This window comes from Excalfactoria chinensis, chromosome 3 (genome assembly GCF_039878825.1).
Source record: "Excalfactoria chinensis isolate bCotChi1 chromosome 3, bCotChi1.hap2, whole genome shotgun sequence".
NCBI classification, from domain to species: domain Eukaryota; kingdom Metazoa; phylum Chordata; class Aves; order Galliformes; family Phasianidae; genus Excalfactoria; species Excalfactoria chinensis.
The window spans coordinates 102,320,167-102,347,342 of NC_092827.1; the positions used below are offsets into that span (position 1 = coordinate 102,320,167).

General features: G+C 41.9%; 1 protein-coding gene across 5 annotated transcripts in view; it reads left to right on the top strand.

Moving 5' to 3' along the window:
- Window positions 1-26,575, top strand: part of SPTBN1 (spectrin beta, non-erythrocytic 1) — a 118,038-nt gene extending 91,463 nt beyond the window's left edge. For 4 of the 5 annotated variants that reach the window (XM_072333883.1, XM_072333882.1, XM_072333884.1 and 1 more), the window contains exons 19-36: window positions 3,666-3,812; window positions 4,876-5,139; window positions 5,788-6,012; window positions 6,212-6,301; window positions 6,559-6,837; window positions 8,155-8,285; window positions 9,501-9,705; window positions 9,853-10,227; window positions 12,050-12,294; window positions 12,688-12,826; window positions 13,880-13,964; window positions 14,369-14,565; window positions 15,162-15,274; window positions 15,769-15,832; window positions 20,900-21,138; window positions 22,515-22,688; window positions 24,739-24,781; window positions 25,127-26,575. In XM_072333883.1, coding sequence (XP_072189984.1) covers window positions 3,666-3,812; window positions 4,876-5,139; window positions 5,788-6,012; window positions 6,212-6,301; window positions 6,559-6,837; window positions 8,155-8,285; window positions 9,501-9,705; window positions 9,853-10,227; window positions 12,050-12,294; window positions 12,688-12,826; window positions 13,880-13,964; window positions 14,369-14,565; window positions 15,162-15,274; window positions 15,769-15,832; window positions 20,900-21,138; window positions 22,515-22,688; window positions 24,739-24,781; window positions 25,127-25,342 — 3,231 coding nt within the window. In that variant the 3' untranslated portion in view covers window positions 25,343-26,575. Of the gene's footprint in view, window positions 1-3,665; window positions 3,813-4,875; window positions 5,140-5,787; window positions 6,013-6,211; window positions 6,302-6,558; window positions 6,838-8,154; window positions 8,286-9,500; window positions 9,706-9,852; window positions 10,228-12,049; window positions 12,295-12,687; window positions 12,827-13,879; window positions 13,965-14,368; window positions 14,566-15,161; window positions 15,275-15,768; window positions 15,935-20,899; window positions 21,139-22,514; window positions 22,689-24,738; window positions 24,782-25,126 lie in introns of those variants that run through there. The other variant, XM_072333886.1, reaches the window with a different exon arrangement.
- The last annotated feature ends 601 nt before the right edge of the window (window positions 26,576-27,176 follow it).

A 27,176-nucleotide genomic window follows, 5' to 3' on the forward strand; every position in this document is an offset into this window, starting at 1 on the left:
GGGCTCTTCATTCTGAAAGCAACATTTTACGGTTCAAATTGCCTTGTTCCTAGTGTGAGGAATTAAGTAACTTTCAGGATATTTCCTGCAATACTGGCAGGTACTGAGGATGGCACAGGCCTTGCCTGTGATGTGTGTTAAAAGCTGGATGTCCATACCTGAAGCCTGCAAAGAAAGGGGACTGTGGGGAAAATGCTTTTAACTTCAAGAACTACTGCATTAGCCTTATGTTTTAGCCAGCCATGGGAGACTGGAAATCACTGCAGTTTGTTTGTCTGGAATTGCCCCATAGATGGGATTTCATACAAGTAATCATACAAAGTGACGCTCACAAACCGGGCAGATGATGTTTACTGCTTGGTTGCCTAGATGCAGTCTGTCTTCCTGCATTGCATAAGCTGAGCAGAAACTTGGCTTAAATGTTCCTTCCTTGGCAGTAAAAACATGACAGATTAGCAAAAATTCTGCTGTTATTAGCAACAGCTTCTTCCTTCCTCTGTAACATTTCTAATACAAAAATCCCCCTGGCTCTTCTAGCTCCTGTGTCAATGTGGTGTTCCCTAGGGTCTTTTTTCCCCCCCAAAGTCACTGAAAGAAAAAGGAGCACATAAAAGCTCCAGTGTCTGGCTGCCTGAATGCCTGTTCTCTTGATTGTTTTTCTCCAGCCACTGAAGTCTGGATGTCTCGACGGAGCTTTTCAAAGACAGAATATACAATATTGGAACATATAAATTTCTCAAAACCTTTCTGAGAGAATATTAGCCACAATCTCAATTGAATGCTTGTTTTCTGAGGCACAATGAGACGCAGGATTTGTAATGGTGGGATTACAAAGTGCTTACTGATACCTGCGTTGGACTGGAGGGATGGGAGCCAGAGGAGCACCTCACCTCTTCCATTACCTCTGACTAGAAAGCTGAGTTAGCGGGCAGATTTGAATCAGTTCTGTTTCACTGGGCAGTGATCCCTCATCTTTTCTGCCTGCTGCATTCAGGGTGGCACTCAGTGCGGGGAGAGGCTGAGTGCTTTCTGCAATGTGCTCCTTCCTTTTGGCAGCTGCCTTCATCAGCAGCCCTCCATGCTGACATCTGGCCTCCTGCCCCTCTGTGTCCTGCCCCTGGCTGGAAGCAAGGTGATGAACAGGGTTGGTGGCAGGGAATGCTCAGAACAGCAGCTCAGCAGTGATAAAGCTTAGCTCTGGGTGACAGGTGAAGAAAAGCGCAGCAGATTTTCATGTTGTTAGGAAATACACTGGGACAGCTAATCCCAGGGTAATTTTTTTTTTCTCACATTCCCTCTTACATTCATGAATATGAATGTGTTAAATAAATGGTCTGAGTGAATGAAACACAGCGACAAGAGGAAATTCTGAGAAGGGGGATTTGATAAATTCTGCTGTTTTGTTTTCTTGGTCTTCCTGCTATTCCGCAGCTCACCTCGGAAGAGATTACAGCTGATCTTCCCTGTAAGCACACAGAGCTGTGCACTGCCTGGGCTTGTTTCCCTGGGGATGCCACAGCAAAAGCATTAGGCTGGACTGCACATTTCCATCTGCCTACTGGGTGTGCCGGCTTCAGGGCACAGCAGTGTCTGCCTAAAAGCTAGCTCTGCTGGCATTAGCAGCTGGCTCATGTTTTCCTGGGTAAATGAGTACCCCAAACACTGTTTTAGGAAACTATTGTGTTATTTTTTTTAAATCTAATCCTGCACTGAAGATACCGACTTGCAGGGACCCTAGTGGTTTCAAAAAACAGATGTTAATAGTCACCCCTGAAGTGCTTTGTTTGCGCTTCTGTGTTATCAGAAGGAATATAATAGCACTGTGAAAGTCAGAGCTGAGGGTTTTACCCTGGCAGCCACCAGCTGACTGCATGCCTCCATCCATCCACGTCTCAGCTGACCCCATCTGCTGAACAGACCTTGCTGCCTTTCCTTAGGAAGCACTTTTAAATCCTCAGAAGGCTTAATGCAGTGGCTGAGTGAATGCAAACAATGAAAGATGAGCAATGCACTTTTCAGTCTATAGCAGCTGTCTTCTGGCTAGAAAGGCAGGAGTAAAGCCCTGTGTTTCAGGCTGCACAGCAATCCTTGATGTAGCCTGCAACAAGTATCCTGTCAGCCTGTTATCTGTAATCTTTGCAGCCTATGGAGATCTTCATTAACATGAGTATTTTTCTGCATAGACTTGAAAGCAAAATCAAATGAGTTTCTTTGATGGTTTGGGCTTTTTTGGTTTGTTTGATTGTTTTTCTGGTGGTTTTTTTTGTTTGTTTTTTTTTTGTTGTTTTTTTTTGTTGTTTTTTTTTTGTTTTGTGTGTGTGTGTGTGTGTTTTTAAATTGTTTTGTGCGTGTATGTGTGTTTTTTAATTGCTCTGATTTTTCCCTTTTTGTAGAACTCAGTGGTACTCATAAGGGACAGTTCAAAAAGTCTGTGTAGCCCAATGAATTTGTTGTCCTGTATCCTGAGTACTCGGCAGGGAGCTGGCCTATGCTCTGTTACTCTTCTTGTCAGGCTGCTTCCACAGCAAGACGGCATGCATCCCAGAAGTGCCATTCTAAGGAAAAAAGCTTACGTTTGTTTTGATGTTTTCCTCTTTGTCAGGCAACTTCATATATGCAGAAATTAAATCTATTTGCAAGCTCCATAAACATTCCGATGAGTGTTTTTTCTCATCTGCACCTAAGAAACAGACTGAGCAGTCAGACTTGTTGTAAGAGGAAACTGGATGTTGGCTGCTATGATCACTTTCACATTCCATTTGCCCTTGGCCAATGAGCTATTTATAAAGTATTGATTTTTTCCCCCAGTGTTGATCTGAGAATTGCTCTTGTTGTCTTTGTATTTGAGGAAAATCAGAACACAGTCAGCTTTGGGTTTTATGTAATGGTAAAAGAAATGTCTCTAGTACCAAGAACCTTGCTGGAGGCCGCACAAATAAACAAACGCAAGTGTTTATTTAACCCATGTAAAGAAAAGATGGTAGGGGAAAGCTAAAATGTGGTGTGAATTAATGGTCTAAAACCATCTTTATTCTTAAGGCTTTTAATGCGAATAGAGCTACCATGTTTCTTCTTGTTCAGTGTTTCCATGGATGATTGACCACAGGCTCCATGTTATTCTGTTATTCTGAAGAGTGACTTTGGCATGCCACTCCATTTGTGTGTACTTCTGCTGTGTCCTGGGGAAACCAGTAGGGCTCCACAGGGACATGGTGGTGACATTCAGGTGACATTCAAGTAGCAAGCACAATGAGTAACGTTGTAAGGGAAGAACAGCATGAACGTACGCAGGCCACAAAATAGGATGTGTCCCCACTTCTTTTCCTGTTAAGCTGGCAGAGACCTGTGTGTTTGATTTTGCTCATGATGGAACTGGTTCCTTTATGTCTGGGTTTAGGGTTGCTCATATGTCAGAGATGGATGTTAATTGTTTAAGAATCACAGAATCACAGAATTGTAGGGGTTGGAAGGGACCTCTAGAGATCATTGAGTCCAACCCCCCTGCCAAAGCAGGCTCCCTACACCACGTTGCACAGGTAGGTGTCCAGGCAGATCCTTGACTGAATCCTGAATAAAAACAGTCTGTGAGTCCCATGCATTTTGATACTTAGCATTATTTCCTGCTACAAATATTGTCATGGACGCCTGTGTGTTTTCTTTTTCAGCTCTCACTGTGGATCAATGAGAAGATGCTTACAGCTCAGGATATGTCTTACGATGAGGCAAGGAACCTGCACAGCAAATGGCTGAAGCATCAGGCATTTATGGCAGAACTTGCATCCAACAAAGAATGGCTGGAGAAGATTGAAAAGGTAACTGAAGAATATCCAAATCATGCCCCTGTCTGTGTCAGAGATGGTTAAGCACAAAGAGGAAGGAGATCTGTTCCTCTGCAGGATTGGTCCTTGTATTGTGTATTCAGATAGGTCAAAAAGGGGATCTTGTTACTGTAGGATAACTATCTGTCTTATTTTGTCTCCAGCTAATCCATTTTATTCCTCATCCACCATAAATATTTTTTTCCAAGACGCATTCACAGAACACATAAAGGCTAAGTTGGCAGTTTGACTTCACCTAATCATTCTCACCTGTTAGGAGTTACACCCTTTAATGGTGCAATTAAAAGGCTCACAGCTGACAATCACTGTGTTAACACACAGTTTTCGGGGTCACTGCCAGTAAGTGTTCCGGGGCTGTCAGTAGCGTTCACATCAGAGAAATACATCCATTGTCAGCACCACCTAGCTGCAGAGGTGGAAATATAATGAGAAGTAAAGAATTTCCAAAGCTAATAGAATCTCCTTACTGATAAAAATATATTTGAAGTCCAGGTGCTCTGCTGCTCTCTTTCCAAAGGAGAATGTTCTTCTCTGACACTAGCTTAAGCGTATGGTAATTACTGTGAACCACTGACATAACCCCCTTAAGTTACACAACCCTCTTTTCATGACGTAAGTTTCCTCTCCCAGCATTACATGGGATCTGCAGTGCTCCCTTGGTGAGGTGCCCCAGGGAAGGCAGGTGGGCAGTTTGTACAGCTGCAGCTCCCATTCTGTCACACAGGTGTGCAGGGCAGCCTGTCCCACTCCAGTCCAAGCAGCACCCCTGGAAGTTTCACAGAGGAACATGAGTAGTGGGGACAAGCAAAGAGGTGTTGCTTGACCTTCCTATTGCCAAAAAACTCTCTTCCTTGCAACAGAAGGATGTGGGAGATGTTGTTCTAGAAAGAGTCACTGGATAATTGGAGATAGACAGTGAGTGGTTGATGTTGCCAGCAGATGAAGAATTCCGAAGGCTTGCTAATTGGAATAATTTAACTAGCCGTCTGTGAGTGCTCCTGAAGAGAAACCATTTTGTTTGCTCTTTGCTTTGCAGGAGGGAATGCAGCTTATTGCAGAGAAACCAGAGACCGAAGCTGTAGTGAAAGAAAAGCTAATAGGTCTTCATCAAATGTGGGAAGAGCTTGAATCCACCACTCAGACCAAGGCTCAACGTCTCTTCGATGCAAACAAGGCAGAGCTTTTTACCCAGAGCTGTGCTGATTTGGATAAGTGGCTGAATGGTTTGGAGAGCCAAATTCAGTCGGACGACTACGGAAAAGACCTCACCAGTGTCAACATCCTGTTGAAGAAACAGCAGGTAAAGAGAGCACAGGTTACAGAGCAGGCATTAAGCATCTACCTGCACTCAGAGGAGAGGGTGGGAGATCCTTTCAGTTTAGAAAAAAGATCTTTTCTTTCTCCTTCTTGCTCCATTTATCTTTAAGAAAAAGCAAAAACAAATCAGCCATAAATTTCTTGATGCAGTCACTCCCTTGTACTTCCTTCCCTTCCCACATTAATATCTCTCCTTTGTTTCCAGTGGTAGTCCTCCAGTCACTATTGCCTGTATGCTACCCAGATGTGTCCCGTGCTGGTTGGCCCCTGGTTTCTTGCAGTAAAGACAGTGAGGGCAGCAGGGAACAATGAAGCTCTCATCTGCAATTAGCGATGCTCTGAAGTTGTTCAGTGTAACTTGTGAACAACTGATAGAAGTGATTTATCTGCGCCCTGCTGGCCAGATTTGCACAAACAGGCATAACAGGAATACTGGCAGGTGGCTGCAGTTGTGAAAGAGTGATTCTGTGTTTAAACCTTACAGTTTGTAACAGGAATACTACAGTGATTGTGAATATGATAAATCCTTACCAGGATCTATTCTTTCTTCTCATGAAGCTGTTGACATGCCTAGTTTTATAAGTTGCCTTTACCCTGTTTTTGAAGTCTTTTTGCCACGTTTCTGTTTTAGATGCTAGAGAATCAAATGGATGTACGTAAGAAGGAGATAGAAGAGCTACAAAGCCAGGCACGGGCTCTAAGTCAAGAAGGGAAGAGTACAGATGAAGTAGATGGTAAATGCCTTACTGTTGAAAAGAAGTTTTTGGAGTTGTTGGAACCTTTGAATGAAAGAAAAGCAAACCTGCTGGCCTCCAAAGAAATCCACCAGTTCAACCGGGACGTGGAAGATGAAATTGTAAGTACAAAAGATGTCTTGTTCCCCAGACACTAGGAGAAACTCACATCGTTCACAGAGCTTAGGATAAACCATTCAATCATGTCTCAATAGCGTGTCACAGTAATGCTGCCTTTTGCACCTCATAAACACTCTCTGTTGTTCTAGCTGTATCTGGAGCTGCATTAAAACAGACATGCTCTTTTTCTCTTGCTTTCAGTTGTGGGTTGGAGAGAGGATGCCTATAGCAACATCTACGGATCATGGACACAACCTCCAGACTGTGCAGCTACTGATAAAGAAAAATCAGGTAGGTGCTGTCAGGGCTCCCTTTCTGTTACTTCTCCTTAGCACTGGCTAGTTGAGTAAAGAAGGGCCTGGAGCAAAATTATGGATGCTTCAGTGGTGGTGTGACTGTGATGAGGAGTGGTGTATTCTGGTACACTCTTGATGGTCAGAGCCCCAGTTTAACCCCAGGATATGAGGGCATGTGTTTTGCTGCCCCTCTAAAGGTGAGACTCCTGACCAGCATCTCTTTTCTTATTTGTCTGTGTTTCTCCTTTAAAGACACTTCAGAAAGAAATCCAAGGACATCAGCCTCGTATTGATGATATTTTTGAGAGGAGTCAAAACATTATCACAGACAGTAGCCCTAATGCTGAAGTCATTCAACAGAGACTTGCAGACTTGAAGCAGCTGTGGAACCTCCTAATTGAGGAGACAGAGAAACGCCACAAGCGCCTGGAGGAGTCTCACCGGGCACAGCAGTACTACTTCGATGCTGCTGAGGCTGAGGCCTGGATGAGTGAGCAAGAGCTTTACATGATGTCAGAAGAGAAAGCTAAGGTGAGCGGCTCCACTGTGACTCTAGTTTGATTTTAATTGCTTAGCTACAGGGGGACAGGTGACATTATTTAATATGTCACTAATATAATAATAACATAAACAAATCTATTTCCCTTCTGAAAGCTCAAACAATCATCTCAGATAATGTGGATGATAGGCCTTGGTGCAGAGCCTGTGAAGCAGCCTCAGACTGTGCATTGCATCTGTGTGCTTTCCGTTACTGTAAAGTGAGATTTACCATTGCAGCCCAGTTAGATCAAGATTTCTATCAGTTCTGAGGCACTGGGAACAGCACATTGCAGCTCTCTGTGAAGCTGGCCTGGTGGTCAGTCAGTGGATGCCACAGCAGTTGGTCTGTGGCATAGTGAAATAAAAACAGCATCACAGTATCACAGTATCGTGTGAGTTGGAAGGGACCTTAGAGATCATCGAGTCCAACTCCCGGGATTCGAGCTTTTCTGTGTAGCAGAGCAGCACTTCTACCACTTGCGCCACAGGGGGGATTCGAACCCCAGGCCTCCGGTGTTGTAAGCAGCACCTCATACCACTGTGCCACATGGGGCCATACCAGACTAATTGAACTCCTGTTTTCCAATAGCGTGGCAGGTACATAAATGTGCTGTATTTGTTTATTTATAAAATCCAGCTTAGTATTTGCATAGCACATTTATATTTAAGGCATTTATATTTAAGCAAGGCAAATGGAAAGAATTATTTATGTCAGTAACTGCTAACAAAACATATTTTCATGAAGAGGCTTATGGACAATATTAATTAACATTGAGAGCTGTTCTTTTATGTTGGTATCCCTTTTTTTTTCTTTCCAACACACCAGAAGTTTTTAATAGAATGCTTCCAAATGCTTTAGAAGACATGAAGTCTTTGGTGGAGAACCCTTTGGCTTGAGCTCGTTAGGATTTCTTGTCTTAGTCCAAGCTGTAGTTGGAAAGCCTGACCAGTGAGGTACCTAAAACTGTTGCACTTTTCTGAGCTCTGAACAATTGATGATGTTGTGTAAACACACAAAGAACTTCACAGAAGAAGAAATTGAATGTGCTCGATTTGCAGCTGATGTGGTTTTGTTCTGCATCCCAGAGGAGCTGTTGCAATTCATTACTTTTTACTCATCATTTTGCTTTCTGTGTCCACCACTTACTGAGAACTCAGTTGTTAACTTACAACCATCAGAAATTTGGAGCAGTTCTTTATAAATCTTTGTGGCTGCTGCTCCTTGCCCATACAACAGAACAATCTTGCTATGCGGAGCCTTTCACTGGAGTGGGGAGAACAGACCTTCATTTTCTGTCACTATTACAGGATGAACAGAGTGCAGTATCCATGTTGAAGAAACACCAGATTTTGGAACAGGCTGTGGAAGACTATGCTGAGACTGTGCACCAGCTTTCGAAGACCAGCAGAACTTTGGTGGCAGATAATCATCCTGAAAGGTATTAAATGCCATTTTTTAATTGCATCATGAGTTTTGTTTAGTAGTTCAGTCACTTCACTGGCTGATTCTGATGCACAAAGACTACAATAAAGAGTGGATAGCTCTGGAGTCTGTACAGAAGAAGCTGAGTTGAGTTCTGTTCAGTTCAAGAGGCATGTTGGACCAACCAGAGTCTGCCAGCTCTGCTGAAATGTATGGAAGTACAGCAATCCTGAGAGACAAAGATCCATCTTCACTCTTTCAGCCAGGTTTATATCCAGGTCATAGGGTGACAGCTATTTGTCCTTCTGTCTTAGGAGAATGCTTCCCAAGATCTAATTCTTCTATTTAAGATTGCAGGAGAATCAGACTGGAGTCTTATGTTTTAAACATGGGCATAGTAACATCTTGGCTTTGGTTAATTTGTCTCAGCATTCATAAACAGCTTTCCTTGTGGGAGAATTCAAGAAGATGAAGAGCTGTTTTGTTCCAAGAGCTGCAGCTAAGCAAACAGAATCCTCCATTGTTAGCCAGTGAGGCTGATTTGATGATGAGGCTGAACTGCCCTGGATGTGCAGATGGGAAGACAGAACAATCTTAGCAAAAATACTCTCCATCCCTGGTAAAAGTTGTTATTTAACTCAAAAGCACTTTCTTGTGGTTGTCAGAATTTCTAATGAGAGTGGATTTCCTGGCTGTGCTGGCTGAGTATCTGAGTATACCAGAATCATTTTTATATGGAGGCAGGAAGGCAGGGCTATATGACTCACAAAAATAAGTGAAAAGATAAGGCAAGTGGAAACATTAATCGCTTTCGGAAATGCTGAGCTTTAGGGAGTAAGAAACCCATCAGTGCTTCTGAGCATTGGAGCAGAATTTAAATGAAAATGAAATGTTCCTTGCCTCAGCAGCTCAAATCCTGCTTATTGTTATGGGAAAAAACTCTGGGGTAATCTGTGGTGAACCAAATGGACATCTCAGTTTCTAGTTTTACTCATTTTAGCCAACAGGCTTATATGCACATGGGGCAAAAGGAGTTCCAGCTAGTGCAATCAGCCGTTCTAGCAGAGGATCGATCCAGGGTGTTAGAGCCAAATTTCTGAATACAGCAGGCACATTTTCTGGATGTTAAACTCCCAACAGTGTATTTTTTACCTTCATTTTGTGTTTTCTTGTTATTTGTAAGGGACAGTGAGGACTTGGTGTTCTTTGTTTTTGGGTTGTTTTTTTTCAGTGAGCGTATCAGCATGCGCCAGTCCAAAGTGGATAAGCTGTATGCAGGCCTGAAGGATCTAGCAGAAGAGAGAAGGGGCAAGCTGGATGAGAGACACAGGCTGTTCCAGCTGAACAGAGAGGTGGATGACCTGGAGCAATGGATTGCTGAAAGAGAGGTGGTGGCAGGATCCCATGAGCTGGGACAGGATTACGAACATGTAACGGTACGTTGTTTGGGTATGGCTGCAGATTTACCCTTATTTTTTTGCACGCAGCAAACAAGTAGATGGTCCACATCACTGTTTTGAATGGGGTGCTCTGATCGCTTTGTGATTCTGACCTTGCATGAAATCTGTTTCCTTGTGTTTCAGATGCTACAGGAGCGATTCCGAGAATTTGCCCGAGACACTGGAAACATCGGACAGGAGCGTGTGGATACTGTTAACCACATGGCTGATGAGCTCATCAACTCTGGACATTCAGATGCTGCCACAATTGCAGAATGGAAGGATGGTCTCAATGAGGCCTGGGCTGATCTCCTGGAGCTCATTGACACGAGAACGCAAATTCTTGCAGCCTCTTATGAACTGCACAAATTTTACCACGATGCCAAGGAAATCTTAGGGCGCATTCAAGACAAACACAAGAAACTGCCAGAAGAGCTTGGTAGAGACCAAAACACGGTGGAAACACTACAGAGAATGCACACAACGTTTGAACATGATATCCAAGCACTCGGCACACAGGTGTGTACCAAGTAATACGACTGTCTGCGGATACAGATACTTGAACTGCAGAGCGATTCCACTGCATTTGGCCTCAAAGGCAGAGTGCTGGCAGCTGCTTTCCAAGTGCATTTCTAAAGGAATTACTTCTTATGCATCATTATCTTACCTGTTTTTCTACTTCTCTGTCATTGCACTAGGTTAATTAGTTTCCCTAAAACGGAAATCCGTGGATTTCTGGACAGATAGTTGCCTCTTGCCCATTATTCCTTCTCCTGCTGTTTGGAGAAGCAGCCATAAAAGCTAAGAATTTAGCATAGTGCTGTGATGTCACCTGCCAGTCTCAGCCTGCTGTGTGCATAGGACTAGAGGGTGGATATAGGAGCATGAGGATAACACACCTGAGCTCCTCAGACGGCCTTTTTCTGATCTCCCCAAGCAGCTGCAGCATTAGCACGACACCAAGTTACTGGTGCAGTAGGAAAATAAATAGCTTACTCTCAAAGACAAACGTTCATCTGACTCAGGATATTGTCTCTCTAGGCAGTTTCTGAAAGTCATTGAAGAGATATTAACTCTCTCAAGAGTTCTTAATATACAGAGGTAACATGAAATACAGCTTTCAGGTTTCTCTGTTTTGAATGTTGCTCTTGGATATTACTCATAAAAGTTGTTCTGGAGGCCACCTTAGGTTCACTTACTCCCTACGCCATGTTCACCTTGATGAACACAAGGCAGAGGTGGCTGCCCTTGGAAGAAAGAAGGAAGGATATGTGGGTAGGCAGAAGCAAATATAAAGAGAAAATCAAACCACAGCAACAAGACACAGCACTGCCGACTGAAAAAACATCCACGCTCCTCTGCTAGGTTCTTCTCCATTTTCTTTTCGGAGAGGCAGAGAAAGTCTGTATCCCTACAGAGAAGCTTTCTGACTTGGTTATGAGTTTATGCTTTTGGACGCAAGTATTGTTTTTTTATGATGCTCCTTAACAGCATTCTGCAGAGATTTCGAGCGCGCAGTCCAAGCAAAGGTTTTGAAAAGCAGCCAAACTTGATCTAATTCTTTATCTTACGAAGCCAAGGTATGATAAATAGAAGAAGGCAGCTATTCATCCAACACGCTCAGGATTCTAAACCTAAAAAACAATGTTCAACTGCCAGAATGAGAATTTGCGAGAGGAACCATATGTTTAAGAAATGGCGGAATTAAGGCTGGCTGCGTTTATCACAGTAGGATGGAAAAGATAGCTTTCATGGCTGAGCTGCCTGCCAGTTCTCAATTATGTTGCAATATACATAGTTGTTTACACTAGAATAAAGGAGGTGTAGCAACTGTTGGATTTTTCAAGTGTGGGAGATGTTCACAAAATACGAAGCATTAGCATTGGATGTCCCCAGAGAGTGTTTGAAAGGAAAAGAGCAAAATCATTTTTGAAAAAGCATTTCTCATGTCAGCCCGAGTTGCTGTTATGATTTGAGTGTTCCTGACTGACATTTGGTCGCTCGGGTGAGAGGAAGAAAACTTGACTAGGAAATCATTCCCTTTTGCCCTGGAATTTAACAGTCACTCTATATTGGCACCCAGTTCTACACAAAGTTTAGGCAGTGTCAAATGTTTGTTGTTCTGGGGGCTTGTTGACCCAACAGTCTTCTCCAGTAAACATTCTTGTAGGGGTACACCAACTTAATAATAAATAAGCCTTTCTATATTGACTGACCAAATATATTGGCAAGGACTTCAGAAGGCAATTCAGATTATGAATTAGCAGCTGAAATGCTCCCATTTGTGTGACTCAAAACTACTTAAGTGCTGACACGTTTGTATCTTATAAACACACACCAGGTAAGACAGCTCCAGGAGGATGCTGCACGCCTTCAGGCTGCCTATGCTGGAGACAAAGCTGATGACATCCAGAAGAGGGAAAACGAGGTCCTAGAAGCGTGGAAGGCGCTGTTGGATGCCTGTGAGGGCCGCAGGGTTAGGCTGGTGGACACAGGAGATAAATTCCGTTTCTTCAGCATGGTTCGGGATCTCATGCTTTGGATGGAAGATGTTATCCGGCAGATTGAAGCCCAGGAAAAGCCAAGGTAATGTGAAGGATCTTGTGTGATACCACATGAAAGATAAGGCTGTGGGTCAGTGTCACTGAGCCAGAAATTCAAGTGAGGCTGGCAAAACGTGGAGGTGTGCTGGTAGCTTGCTCCTGAGTACTGCTGCCAGCAGAGGTTTGGGGGGGGAAGGACTGAAGTAATTGCAATGGAAGATCATGTTCGAAGAGGCTGTTAGCAGCCTTTCCTCAGGATCAGCAGCATTCTGGGGCCAATCAGGTGTCAGATAATCAAATCCTGTTCTCTGGACTACACAGACAACCCATGAATTAAATTCTGTACTGTACCATTCTGGGTTAGACGATTATTTGAAAACATAACTGCTCTTCTGTCTGACATACATGTTTCTGAACCATGGATTGACTATTCTAGGGATGTTTCATCTGTTGAACTACTAATGAACAATCACCAGGGTATCAAAGCAGAAATCGATGCCCGAAATGACAGCTTTACTACCTGTATCGAGCTTGGCAAATCTCTTCTAGCAAGAAAGCACTATGCATCAGAGGAGGTATTGTGCTTACTGAATGTGTAACAACTGCAGTGCTGATGGCATGTAGACTCTATTTCAACTAGAGAAACTCTCATTGTGTAATCTGTGGATTAATAATGCATGTTTATAATGCCATGCATTACTTCAAGGACCATTGCACTTATCTGCTAATGTGAAATTAGTGTGTGTGATTTAATGCTTTGCATTCATGTTGGGAAGCAGGAATGACAGCTAAATTCAAAGTATTGTTGTCCATCCAGGAAATGCAAGGAAGCTGCTGCATTCAGGTCTGAAGGGAGATGTCTTTGGGATGGCTGTGCTTAGAAAGGTGTTTCCTTTGAGCGAGAGCAGAGATAACTCTGAAGCTGCCTGAATTTTGAAGGGGCCTGTTAGGGAGAAGAGTACGAAAATGTTTATGGGGAGTAAACCTAGGGAGTGTTATGAGCAAAATGTATCCAGCAGCCTAAGGCCTTAATTTGTTTTCTGATCTGACTAGACCAAAGAATAGCAGTTAAACCTTGTTTCTTCCTGCCTTCCTTTGGCCAAAGGAGGGTAGCCACTGGTTGTAAGACACTGCCCACACAGGAAGGTGATATTTTCTGTGTCTGCATTGTACGTAAGAGCTGCAGAGGAACTGGGAGGTTTTGCTAGCCAGTATTCACCCTGAGAATAATATGGGGCTTTGGCACAGGGAGCTCAAGACTTTTAATAGCAGTCAGAGGCAGCACGTTTTGCATTATTTCCTAGATAAAAGATGGAAGATACAGTACATGTTCTCACCATTTGTTTGTCCATTATGCTCTTCTTATCAAATAATCTTAATACCATAGTTGTTAAGAGATGCTGTATGCAGATGTGATATTTCAGTACAATCTTTATGTTTATTTCTACTTCAGAACTAAAGAAAGCTGTTACATTCATACTCAAGTCATTTCCTGACAAACTAGTGCCATGTTTCCTTTCACTAAACGACAGTGTCTTCTGCTTGTGGTAACAGCTTACATGTTGTGGTGGGGTGAATGTGATGCCTGATGCTTATGTAACAGTCCTGCATTCTCCTCTTAAATCCAGATCAAGGAAAAGCTACTGCAGCTGACAGAAAAAAGAAAAGAAATGATTGACAAGTGGGAAGACCGATGGGAGTGGCTGAGACTGAGTAAGAACGTCCTTGGATTTTTCTTGGCAGGGCCATATCTAACTCTGTAGCCTTCGTTGTGTTTGATAGGCAGGCCAGTGTGAGGAATAAACCAGCAGATAACAGAATTCCTGCTGAGTTTACTCATTTACAGCAGATTAGAGGCAAAAAGAAACACTGAAACTACAATGTGAAATAATCTGTAGAAGATATAAACTTCACTTTGTTGTTCCTCGGAGCAAAGCCAACATGACAAATTTCTGTCTTTTAAATCATTAATTTCAGTGAACTTAGTTAAGGGATGTAGCCAAATGCTGTTTTGAAGTAAATCCAGCTACTCTGAAGTAAATTCAGGAGGTCTCTGCTAACTTTGTGATGTCTTTTTTGACACTAATGGCACTGATATGCGTACATTCTTTGTTCAGTTTTGGAGGTGCATCAGTTTTCAAGGGACGCGAGTGTGGCTGAGGCCTGGCTGCTGGGACAGGAGCCCTACCTGTCCAGTCGTGAAATAGGTCAAAGTGTTGATGAAGTGGAAAAATTAATTAAGCGGCATGAAGCATTTGAGAAATCTGCAGCTACTTGGGATGAGAGATTTGCAGCGTTGGAAAGACTGACCACGGTGAGTGCTACTGGTGCAAACTTCTGACCATTCCCCTTTATATGGAGGTGCCAGTTGATTGTTACTAGGAACTCCCTTCACCACCAGCCTGATCTCCATTTCTTGGCCCTGTGGAGTGTCAGCCAAGGCCAGTCACCCAGAGCCTGAAGTTTCATATTCCCAACAACTAAAACACTCTCAAGTTCATTTGAGCTCAACTGCATGCAGAGAAAGACATTTTACTTCTGAGTATGTCAAGCAGGTGAGGATGTCACTTCAGTATTTGGATAGCTTGGGATGCTTTTGTGTTTGTTTTGTGTTAATGAAATGAATTAGATAAGAAATCTGGACAAGTGCCAGGCAGCTGTGCCAGCACCCCGTTTGATGCTAAGGGTCTGGTGCTGTATGGCTTTACTGACGAGTCGGTGCGAGTCGGTGCAACAAACTTGGCATGATTAATACTTTAAAAGTCTCATGCTTTCAAATTTCATTCCAATAAACTTTAATTTCAGGAGTTTCAGAAAAACACAGAGAATTATTCTTAGTTTCTCAAAATGCACCTGAGAACTGGCTGAGTTGCAGTGCTTTATCATGTTCAAAAACATTTCATTTATCAGTTGGAACTGCTGGAAGTTCGTCGACAGCAAGAGGAAGAGGAGAGGAAGAGAAAGCCACCTACTCCAGAGCCAAGCCCAAAGGCTGCAGAAGATGGAGGCTCCCAGCAGGAATGGTAAGCCCGTGGTGCAGGAAGCTGAAGTACACGCTTTATGCAGTTTCTTATGTTGTTATTCTTGGGGTGAGGATGCACTGGAAAAGGGAAGTCTGGAGGTTGCCTGTTTTAGATGTAGTCGGGGGGAGGGGGGGGGGTGGGCATGACTTTCCTTGGCATCTGAATTCACTGCTAAGATGAATGGTCCAATTTTTCATCATGAAGCGGTTACTTCTGTTAATACACACCTGGCCTTTAAGTAAAAATGCTGTTTATTACAGCTATTGTGTTATGAATTAATATTTCTAAACAATCTTGTCTTTCTCATTTGAATGAGCATCATTTACAGGTAGATTTTAGGCCATGTCCATGGAGCGTTAATATTTATCAAATCACATGTATGATAGCAGTAGACCTTGTGAAGTAACTATCACTAAAGCCTCTTTAGATCAAAACGACGGGAGAAAACGACTTTCCGAAGCATAATAAAATTTCTCTGTTCTCTTTCTCACCAGGGATGGGACAAAAGGAGAACAGGTTTCCCAAAATGGTTTGCCATCAGACCAGGAATCTCCACGGGTTAGTTACCGCTCCCAAACCTACCAAAACTACAAAAACTTTATTAGCAGACGGACAGCCAATGACCGCTCATGGTCTGGACTGTGACAAACAACCATTTGCAGCAAAAGACACCTTTTTTTCAGTATGGTTTACTGGTACTGGTTTAATCTTTTGGCTTCAGATTTCCCTGCTACTTTTCTCTTCCTTCCCATCAGTTGACTTCTATTTAATTAGCAGATCTTTGGAGATATATTTGTTTCACTTTAATCCTTGTTTATTTGAATATCCCCACTGACACTCAGTTGCTTTAAGGTGACACATTTATTTTCATGTTATTTACTGTGAGTTTTTCATGTTGTTAATAGTATTAAGATTTTCCAGCTAAACCATTATGAGTAATTGAGATTTAATGAGATTACACCATAATGAAGAAGAGAACTAGAATCTGACAGGTATGATGCATCGAGTTATACTAACAGGTTTCAGCACGGCAACGTTATTAAATCAGCTGCATTAGCAAGTGAGTTATTCACAAGGCCAAAGACAATACCTGCAAGTGAGCTCAGTACTGAAGGCTAGGAGGGTGGGGGGTCTTGTAACTACCAACAAATGAAGAGCCTTAAGATTAGCTGTATAACATTCCACGTAGAATGGACTTACTGACTGCAGATAAAAAATAAACATGAAATAAAGCAACAAAAAATAGTTTATAGATTTATCTTGGTATTTAGTGGTTATGAAGAGTTGTGATCATACTGAATGGCTGTTTTGGGGCCCCCTTTACTCTCAATCCTGTCTAATTTATGCAACAGCGATATTGTTTCCTGACCCTGGAGATAAAGTGGTATAAATGAGGGTAGGTTGTGGACCGTTAAGGAGAGGTTGTGATGCTTTTCTTTGAAAGTGAAATAAAGTACATTGGTCTAAGATTCCAGCTCTGCATTTTCTATAATGGGGGCTGAATTGTCCGTTCAGTCCTTTTTGACAGAGGATCTTCCAGTGGAGTCGAGATGCATGCCAATAACCTTACAGTAGAAATACCAGTAAATATGCGCATGTATTTAAAGCAACAAAAGAGTAGAAAGCAGGCTTTACCCCTCCATTACCTTCCTGCAAAGCTAGCTTGTTTTAACTGATTTGTAGAATCATGGGCAAAAATCATGTTGTCTGTCATGTTTTTGAACCTCACTCTCTGAGGTTGTATTAAGCACAGGAAAGGCTCCTGGCAGGCTCAAGTTAGTAGATATTAGAGCTCCTACCAACACCACAGAGGAAATGCGGATCCCAGTCTAGGACTGTGGGAGGAATACCTTTCAGCTTAAATCTACCTTCCAAATAATGCATCCCAGTGACTTCTGCATCTGCATGCAGACTCTGTTAATGCTGTAGGATATGAAGCAGTTCTGCCTTTTTGTCTTCAGATTAATTATTTTAATGTAATACTAAGGAGGAAGCGAGGTAACTGTTGTACATTGTAATGTTTATGAAATTCTAAGTAGTTGTGGCAGGGAACGTGAGGGGGCCTTCAAGCACACCCCAGATCATCATCATCTTGTTGCTCATCGTGGTCTCATACACCACCTGTTCCTTTCGTTTTTAATTTTATTACCATGAAATGTAATGCATTTCTGTGTTAATCTTTGCCATCCACACTTCGGTCTTGCACAAGGGCTTTTCTCATTGGATCTTGTGTTGTAATACATTCGATGTACACAGCTGTATTATTTCTGACTCGAGGCTCAAGACACACTGTTGGTCAAAGTTTAAACTTCTAGCTGATCAGTGCAGCCCAATTATTCTGTATTGAAAAGGATGTGCTTCAGTCATTATACTTCTGCTGTAACTTGTCTTTCCACTTCACGATGCATGTTTTTTATTCTTTTGTCAGGATAACAGGATGTAGATTCTTAATGCTTTTAAAACCTCCATATGAAATTACTCACATGATCTGGTGACTTCCTACACCAGCATTGGCTCTCTGTGCCTTTAGGACTGCGACAGCTGTCAGAGCAGTTTAGCTTTGTCTTGGACACCACAGTCTGAAAATACTTCAGATAGATTCTGAATAAAAATTAGCATGTAAAAAGTAATTTACAGAGATACATCGGGAATTATACTTGTATCATTAGGAAAAATGAATTAAGTCATCAGTTAAGGTCATCATTTTAAGCACTGGGTGTGTAAGATTTGACTGATTTATTATAGCCTATGGTTCTGGCTTAGAACATTAAAAGGATACCGAGGCCAGAACATTATACAAGCTGTCACTTATTTATATCTGAAAAGGCAAATATGTCTCTATTATTTAAGCTATGGTGCAGAGACTTAAGTTGATGAACTGAATATAAAGTTGCTTTAAGCGCTATGAAAATGGAAGGGATGTCTCCAGTCGTTGTCATCAGCTGTTTTGTTGCATGTTATACAGCCCTGAGTTGAGAATACCTCAGAAGTAGCCCCTAGCCACTAAAGCACTTGCAACTAACCTCTCAGTCACAATTAAGACAACTGTTTTCATGTACGTGATAACCACTTTGTTGTAACAGTGCCGTTTGCTATTAATGTTTGTCTTCTGTTGTGTTGTCTCTGCATGCCTAGTGCATGTTTCCATTGAATTTTGTTTCGCTCCTGTTTTTCTCTTATTTTCATTACACAATCTTTGCAAACCTGTTTATGATTCAGATTTATTTTGCTTGTTTTCTGTTAATTGTAGATAACACACGGAAAGGAAATAAAACCTGAAAGAGCATCAATAAAGCTTTTCTTAGCCCTTTTACAGTCAGTAGCATTTGAAGTAGATATTGCAGGTCTGATTGTGTAATTAAAGTTGACATTTATCACTGTAAGCCATAGGGTTGCAGATTGCAGCTCTGAATTACACGTTACTTCCCGTAGAAACACTTTAAGTAGCTTTTGCAGTGGCTGCTGTTCTGGAACTTGTCTTTTTTTATTTCAGCTAAATTGTTAGGGATACCCCAAGGTGTCTGTTGATTATTTTCACATCTTGTCTGTATCAGTACAGAAAACATGCTTCTTTTAGCATTGGTTTAGCTAACTGGTAGCTCTGGGTAGTTTATCTGAGGTGGTGCTGAGTGCCTGTGGTCTGTGCAGCACGCAGACCATGCGAGTGTCCAGTAATTCTTTATTGCTGTTCACAAGGGCTTTGTGTGTCTCAGGCAGGGATCCTGTCAGTTTAGAAGAGTGTCTCTGAAGGGCTTTCCTTTTTCTTGAATGTGGGATGTCGGGCATTAGCGATCAGCACCAGTGATGAGTAATTAATTGAGCACTCATGGGTGAATCACTGGTTGTGTATTACACACCCTGTGTTGCAGTTAGCAATGCCGGCAGCATTTGGATAATCTTCGATCTCATCTATTTGTTTATTCTCCCCCACCCCCTGCCCTCCTTTAATGCAAGATTTTTGTTTTAAGATTTAGAAATAGCCTGATTTGATGGCTTTGGCTTACCCTGATTTTGAAGAGACAGCATCATCGTTTTTTGCTCTATCTGGCTAACACTTGATAGGTAGATCTTCAGTGCAGGGTAGATATTTCTTATAACAAACTGAGCTGTAAGGCTGTGTTTCTTTAGGGATAGAGTAAAATACATATGGCTGAAGTGGAACGTGAGCTGTGATTCTTTCCCTGTTTCAGTGGTGTAGTGTCTGTACTCTGGAAATTTAGATTGTTTAAAGGCAGTTAACCAACCCTTCCCATACCCATAGCAAGTTGACACTTAGATCTTTCTAGGTCAATATGTGAGGTACAAAGGTGTGAGGTACAATATAATGTATACTTGGCAGGTGCAAGAAGTTCTAGCAAACAGTGGCAAAATTTAGTACGTTGCATAATTCGGCTGCTTTTGAATTGTCCGGGCTATGTGCAGAAGTGGGAATGTCTAATAATTGTGCCATTCACAAATACCTGCTTGTCTGCATAAAAACAGTCCAGAATGTTTGTAATCTACTAGAGCGTTAGCAGCACTAAGCTTCAGTAACTTGCTAATAATAATAATACACATTGGTTGTGTAACTCCTGAGCTGCTACCAATGGCTCTACGTGTCAAAGTAATGGTACAAGAAAACAAAACAAACAAACAAAAAAACTGGGACCAAGCTGCATTTCAAAAGTGTATAGCCATTAGGATTCCAATTTAAATGATTTTTGGATGAATGGCTCCTGAAGACGTCGAAAGCTTGACCAGTCAGAGCTGCTGGAAACATGGCTGCTCTCTAGGCTATCTCGATCACAGTGCGACAGGCAACGCGATCAACAAAGCAAGTGATGGGCAAGGCCTTGGTTCTGTCTTTGTTTGGGGGTAAATAGCTGTGTGATGTTGTGTGACTGTGGTGGTTTTCAGTTCCTTTAACAAAAATCCAATCCTCCTAATAATGGAAGTCTGAAAAAGACTCTGATAAAATGACGTATGACCTCATTTCCCTTGTCTTTAAGATCGAATACCTTAACTGGGATGCTGGAGATGAAATGCATGGTGTAATCTCTCTAATTTCTGCATGCTTTGATTTTGTTGTGTCACTAGGGGAAGGGGGAAAGTGGGAAAGGAGCTTTTACAGAAAGAAATTCTGAACGTTTTTGTAAATGCTCCTGGGCAGTTTTTGAGATATTTTTCTGCTGATTCATAGCTAATACCTTTTATGCCCCAGTAACGTCATAAATGTACCTAAGGTGGCTGATGTGTATAACCTATACCGTTCCTCTCAGGTTTGCAGAAAGTGTGATTGTTACTGTTCCAAACTTCTGAGTAAGCAGCAGAATTGAATGCTTTCCTTTTAGGAATAACTATATATAAAATATTATGAATTGACTAGCAGAGCAAAGCACAGTAAAATTCACACTGAAGTTTAGCAGCTCTTATTTTCCCGTTTCTCCACCTATAAAATGGGTACTAATCCATTCATACCTTCTAATTTCCTTGGCCTTCTGTGTCTCCATGAGAAAGATCTCATTGGCCTGTGTTATTTTCGAGGCAAAGCTTATACACAGCCACATTGTGCAGGGAAACAGATTAATTGCAAAATATTTCAGTGTTGAGAGGCATCTAGCTGAACACTTCTTTCACTGTCCCTAGGTGGCAGAAACTGCAGAAACAAATGAAATGGTTAATGGAGCTGCAGAACAGAGGACAAGTTCGAAAGAGTCTAGTCCTGTTCCTTCTCCAGCGGCAGACCGCAAAGCCAAGACTGCCATTCAGGCTCAGACTGCTGCTACCCTACCAGCCAAAACACAGGAGATTCCTTCCGCTCAGATGGAGGGCTTCTTGCATCGTAAACACGAATGGGAGACACATGGCAAGAAAGCCTCAAGCAGGTAAAGAGTACTTGATGTTTAATGAAGATCACTGATTAATAATGCAGATAATTGCATCCACATTCACTGCGATGTATGGTTTGAATTTTGGATGATCCTGGGTTGAGCCAGGAGCTGGACTCGGTGGTCCTTATGGGTCCCTTCCAACTCAGGGCATTTCATTATTATATAATCGTAAACATTATCACTGCTGTTATTGTCTTCTCACAGCTCCAAGATATTTTTCAAGCTAATGCTCCTGTTCTAGAAATTGCATATGCATGGCTGAATAATATATTTGATGAGATTCAAATCTAATCATACATGTTAGCAAATGCGCTGTTGACTTATATTTGGAAGGTAGAAAATGGAGGCATAAAGATATCATGACTTTCCCACTTCATGCGATGAGCTTGTGGCAGTAGTGGGATTTGATTCCAGTTCTCTCAAGTTTCACGTTACTATAAGAAAAGAAAAACATGTAGGTGTAAGAACAGAAATGCCCGTATTATTCTGACATCTTCTGCTTGCACATTAGCACTTTCCACCTACACTATAATCTGTTCAGAAAAGAAAAACTGGTGAAGATGATTTTGTGTGCCTTAGTTGACTTTATTCCTAAGGACTCAGTTATACGGTTCTCAAAATAAGCAGCTTTCTGTCTGCAGTGGAAAATCAGATGCTGGTCCATTGTAACCTGAGAAAACTCTTGAGAATAGTTGTATGACTTGGCTGAAAAGGAAACTGCTGACTATTGGAGATACACCAACATCTGAGGGATGTGGTCAGAGTTGAGGTACTCAGCAGAGCTGAGTGCAGATGATAAGACAAGTGATCTGCATTATAGGACTACCATTTATCTTCAGCTAGAGTTGCCTCACACCGGAGAACTAATCTGGGGTTATGACAGCTGCTAATACTAACATTTAGGGACCCTTCTTTCTACTAGCCATTGATTTTTATAACTGCATTAGAGAATGGGGTAGATGATGTCGCTAATCATTTGTGATAGTCAAGGATTTCACACGCCATTTCTTCACTAGCTTGCAGCACAATGAGAACTCCCTCTACAATAAAATATAGTCATCAAAAACTCTATCAGTTTATCTCCCAAGTATGTAAACTGCATAGTCTGCCAAACGATCCACCTACTGTTAGGAAATGCTAACGTGCTCTGGAAACCTTTAATTCCATTTGACTCAAAGTCAAGACTTCTGTCTTGAAGCATTGCTTGCATGAGAGAATTTTTGTCTGCGTTTTGCAGGAATCCTGTGCTTCCTTCCTCAGACTGAACTGGTCTCCATTGTCTTACAGCAATCGCTGTGTTCAATTTCTCCAGTTTTCCAAGCAAGAGCATTAGATTTATAAGTATTTTTATTGTTTTTTCTGTCCCAAAGGTCATGGCATAACGTGTACTGTGTCATAAACAACCAAGAGATGGGCTTCTACAAGGATTCAAAAGCTGCTGCTTCTGGCATTCCCTATCACAGTGAGATTCCAGTCAGCTTGAAAGAAGCAGTCTGTGAAATAGCGGTCGATTATAAAAAGAAAAAGCATGTGTTTAAGCTAAGGTAAACCTGCTGAAGTTTCTTTACATGAGTATAAGCTGTGGTGGGTGTGTTTGCTCTGCCAATTCATGGGCAGAATAAGGTGTTCCAGATAGAACGTAAGCAGAAAAATCAGTTGCCCTTCTTTCACTGTACCCCAACACCTGTATTGGGCCTTCTGGAGAAATGTCACATGATGTATTTTCTTCACTTGTGCTCATTAGGAGAATCCTCAGAGAGTTCACCAGCTCACTGTTGCAAAGCTCCATCTCCGAGCTGAGAAGAGTGTTGTTGTTGAACACCTGGGAGGCTCAATTCTGCCAAGGCTGAGGCCTCTGTTGTGCAGGTTCACGTGCAGGCAGATCTCCCACAGAAAGGCTTAGTCATGATCTATGGAGAGTTCAATGGAAATATTTTCCTTAGTTTTTTACAGAAAGCCAAGCATAGATGGGACCTGTACTCTTTAACGTCTTTAACATTGATGTAGATGACGGGATTGAGTGTGCTCTCAACAAGCTTGCACCAAGCTGAGTGGTGCAGCTGATACAACAAAAGGAAGTGGTGCCAATCAGAGGGACCTGGACAAGCTTGAAATGTGGGCCCATGTGAATCTATTGAGGCAATCCTAGTTATGAGTACAGACTGAGAGAAGAACTCCTTGAGAGCAGTCCTGTGGAAAAGGACTTGAGGGTCCTGATGGGTGAAAAGCTGAGCATGAGCCAGCAGTGTGTACTTGCAGGCCAGAAGGCCAACAGGGCTGCATCAACAGAGGGGTGGCAGCAGGGAGGGAGGGGATTGTCACCCCTCTACTCTGCCCTTGTGAGGCCCCACCTGCAGTACTGTGTCCAGGTCTGGGGCCCCCAGCTCAGGAAAGATGTAGAGCTTTTGGAACACGTCCAGAGGAGGGCCACTAAGATGCTCTGAGGGCTGGAGCAGCTCTCCAACAAACAGACTGAGGGAGGTGGGCTTATTCAGCCTGGAGAAGAGAAGGCTCCAAGGAGACCTCATTACGGCCTCCCAGTGTTGAAAGAGAGATGATAAATAGGGGGGAAAGTCTGCTTTTCAGTGTGGGTAGATTGTGACAGTACAAGGGGGAATGGTTTTAAGCTAAAGGAGGGATGATTTAGATTAGGTGTCTGAGGGAAATTTTCCACTGAGAAGGTAGTGAGGTGCTGGCACAGGCTGCCCAGAGAAGATGGAATGCCTAATCCCTGGAGGTGTTCAGAGAGAATGGGGCCCTGGGCAGCCTGGTCTTGCACATGATTTAGTGGAGGCAACACTGCCCATAACAGGGGGGTTGTAACTAAATGATCTCTGAGATCCCTACTAGCCCATGCCATTTTATGATTCTATGATAGTTACATTATTCCAAACGTCATACTTCACCTTTATTTTGTTTAGCTATTTGATTTTTTTTGTGTGGAGAAAGATCAAGTGCTGCTGCCACTGACCCTACCTGTTACTTGTTCAGATGCTTGATCTGACATTATTCAGCCTTTTTTTTTTTTAATTAATACATCTTCATACAAACGGTTAAATGTATCCCAGTTAAACTTTCTGAGTAACATCAACACAGTAATAAAACAGATGGAAGATTCTGATCTTCATTGTGAGAAGACGGAACTACATGTGAACAATATACACATGGTATGACAGCAGGGCAGCTTCAGAGTTTTGATGGGTTTCTACAAAAACATTGTAAATTCTGGGTGTTTTCTGCGACTTTTGTCTTTCTAAAATACTGAGTAAACTTTTATACTATCGTTTCCAAGACAGAAGAGATCTGCCTGAAACAGCATGTACTGAAATAAGTCATCAGTTGCCAAAGATCGCGACCTCTGCAGTGCAGCGTGACATATGGGAACACTTAACACCACCATAAGCATGTAGAGATGAGAATATAATGGTGGCTGGATCTGCATGGCAGTACGAGATACCAAAACATTAGTTGTTGGCACGTATTTGTGTGTACAGAGATGTTATTTTCCTGTATGTCTCAGTCTGTTTATGTACTAAAAAAGCAGGAACTGTGACTACTGCTAACCTAGGTTTGTGATGGTTGTTTTCTCTACAGATTGACTGATGGCAATGAATACCTCTTCCAAGCCAAAGACGATGTAAGTTTGTTTTTCTCAGTCTATTACTGATGTGGCTTCTGTGCTGTTGGACAAGGGGAAATAAAATAAAACAAAACAAAAAAACTGCCAAGAGCTTAGGAGTACACTATAACGTTCTGGTACGCAGTCATGTATGTGTGTGTGCATAATGCATAGGTTGAGAAGGTCTCAGATACAGATTGAAGCAGACAGCTCCACTGGTGCATAACCAGAGGAGTGCCAGATGATGAGTTAGGACCGTGTTCAATTCCCCACTTCTGTCCATTCCCCATCTGCAATGCCGAATGAGTGAGGGAGTGTGGTGCATGGATTGTAACAGCTTTCTACCTTTTGGGTTTCTTGAAGGAGGAGATGAACACATGGATTCAGGCCATCACATCAGCTATCTCATCTGATAAAATCGAAGTGTCCCCAACCACTCAGAGCACTCCAGCCTCCAGCCGTGCCCAGACCCTGCCTGCCAGTGTCACAATAACAAGCGAGTCCAGTCCTGGCAAGAGAGAGAAAGACAAAGAAAAAGACAAAGAGAAAAGATTCAGCCTTTTTGGTAAAAAGAAGTGAAGTCCATCTCCACACACTGCACTTCTCTGACCGTTCCAGTGGAATTCCAGCATGCGAGCTCAGAACCAATACGTTACTCTCTGTGCCTCATGTTCCTCAATGTGATTGACATTTTTTATTTTTTTTTTTAATTTATGGAGCATTTTGAAATAAAAAGCCAACAAAAAAAAATCTAAAGTTACAGGTGTATGAGGTGCATTGGGCAGCTTCTGTAGGAGAAGGGAGGACCAGCTTTGGGGGGGTTGTTTTTGTTTTGTTTTGTTTTGTTTTTAAATGAAGTTAGTGTAGATTAGATCTTACTATTTAAACTGTTCCTCAATTTTGTGAGGCTGTCTTGGAAAATAACCCACTCCTAGTGCTATTGGTATGCAAGGCAGCGGTGCTTTCAAATCTACTGTGCGCATCAAAAACCAACGTACACATGATCAGAAAGTGTTCACTTCCATTTAAGGTTGTTAGGCTGGGTCTTGACTGGTAGAGCCTCCCATTTCAACTCTAACATCTATTAAAACGGTAGTGTATTATCTTTCCTGTAACAGAGTGCAGGTATGCATTAACTTACAGACAAACCATTTATATCCTGGCGTTGGTTATTAACACAACCTGAAGCTTTTCTGCATCAAGTACGACAGATGAGAATGTTATCTGAGATGGATAAGCAGGCTGATAACAGTTTTAAATAATCTGTAATTTCAAAAAAAATTTTTTTTTTTTTTTTTTGCTGAAATACATTATATTGTATGTTTCAGATAATTCTAGTACAAAGTATAATAAGACTAGATGTATAATAAACCCTATAAAGTCATTGATAAGTGTAAAAGTGGAACTGAAGCATTTACTGGAAAAGTAATGTTACTCAAATGGTTACTTGCTTGTCAGCTGCAGCACTGCGTGTTATAATTTTGCTACATTACCTTGCTCTTTGATACATAGTGTGCATTTCTCTGTCACTGTAACTATTGTAATGAACGATTTTCATCTTACTGCACAATCAAAAACTACATTTAATAGGAATGAACTTTCAATGACTGGGCCTGTAGTCAAGAGTAGTACTGGAACTGGTTTTCAGTTGTATCGAACTGTACCTCTAGACTTTTACCCTATCTGTTAAATATATGCTATGTCATTAAATGCTTTTAAAACTAAAGATGCTTGTTAAGTTTCTTATTTCATTTCTGATAATGTTAAATCATAATTTTGGAAGGATCAAAAATAAAGTTATTTTAAAATGTCTTCTCTCCTGTGCGCTGAAGCTAATGATGTCTTAAGTTGGAATTCCATCTTTTGTCTGTGTGTGCAAAACTTCATACTGAAATAGCTGTTCTCTCTCTTCTCACCTTAACTTCCCTTTCCCTTCACCTCCCACTTGCCCTTCCTTCCATCCTCCCACTTGTGCCCCCAAACAAATGAAATAAAAACAAAGATGTAATCAGTGCTCTGTGAAATATTCTGACGTAGATCTTTTTTTTTTTTGGAAATACATCCAGCAGAACAAGTAGAAGTAACCATGGGCTGGGGCAGCTGACTGAGTCAGGTGAGCCTCTTATCTCATTGAAGTCGGTATCTACGTCATAGTCTGCAGCAAATGAGCATTATATTTTAAGCAAGCACAATTCTCCAGCTTTTTATCAGCCCAATAGTAATGCGCTCGGCTGGTAAAGCCTGTAGGAAATCAGGCAGTAATTGAACTATAATTAATTCACCATGGGTTTCTTGTCCTGTCCAACTTAATGTTCCTCTCTCTCTTTTTTTTCATTCTTTAAACATAGCTCTCTTAAATTATAGCCACTCTTGCCCTCCTGTGATGATGATATAAGTTTAACGCCAGTAAGGT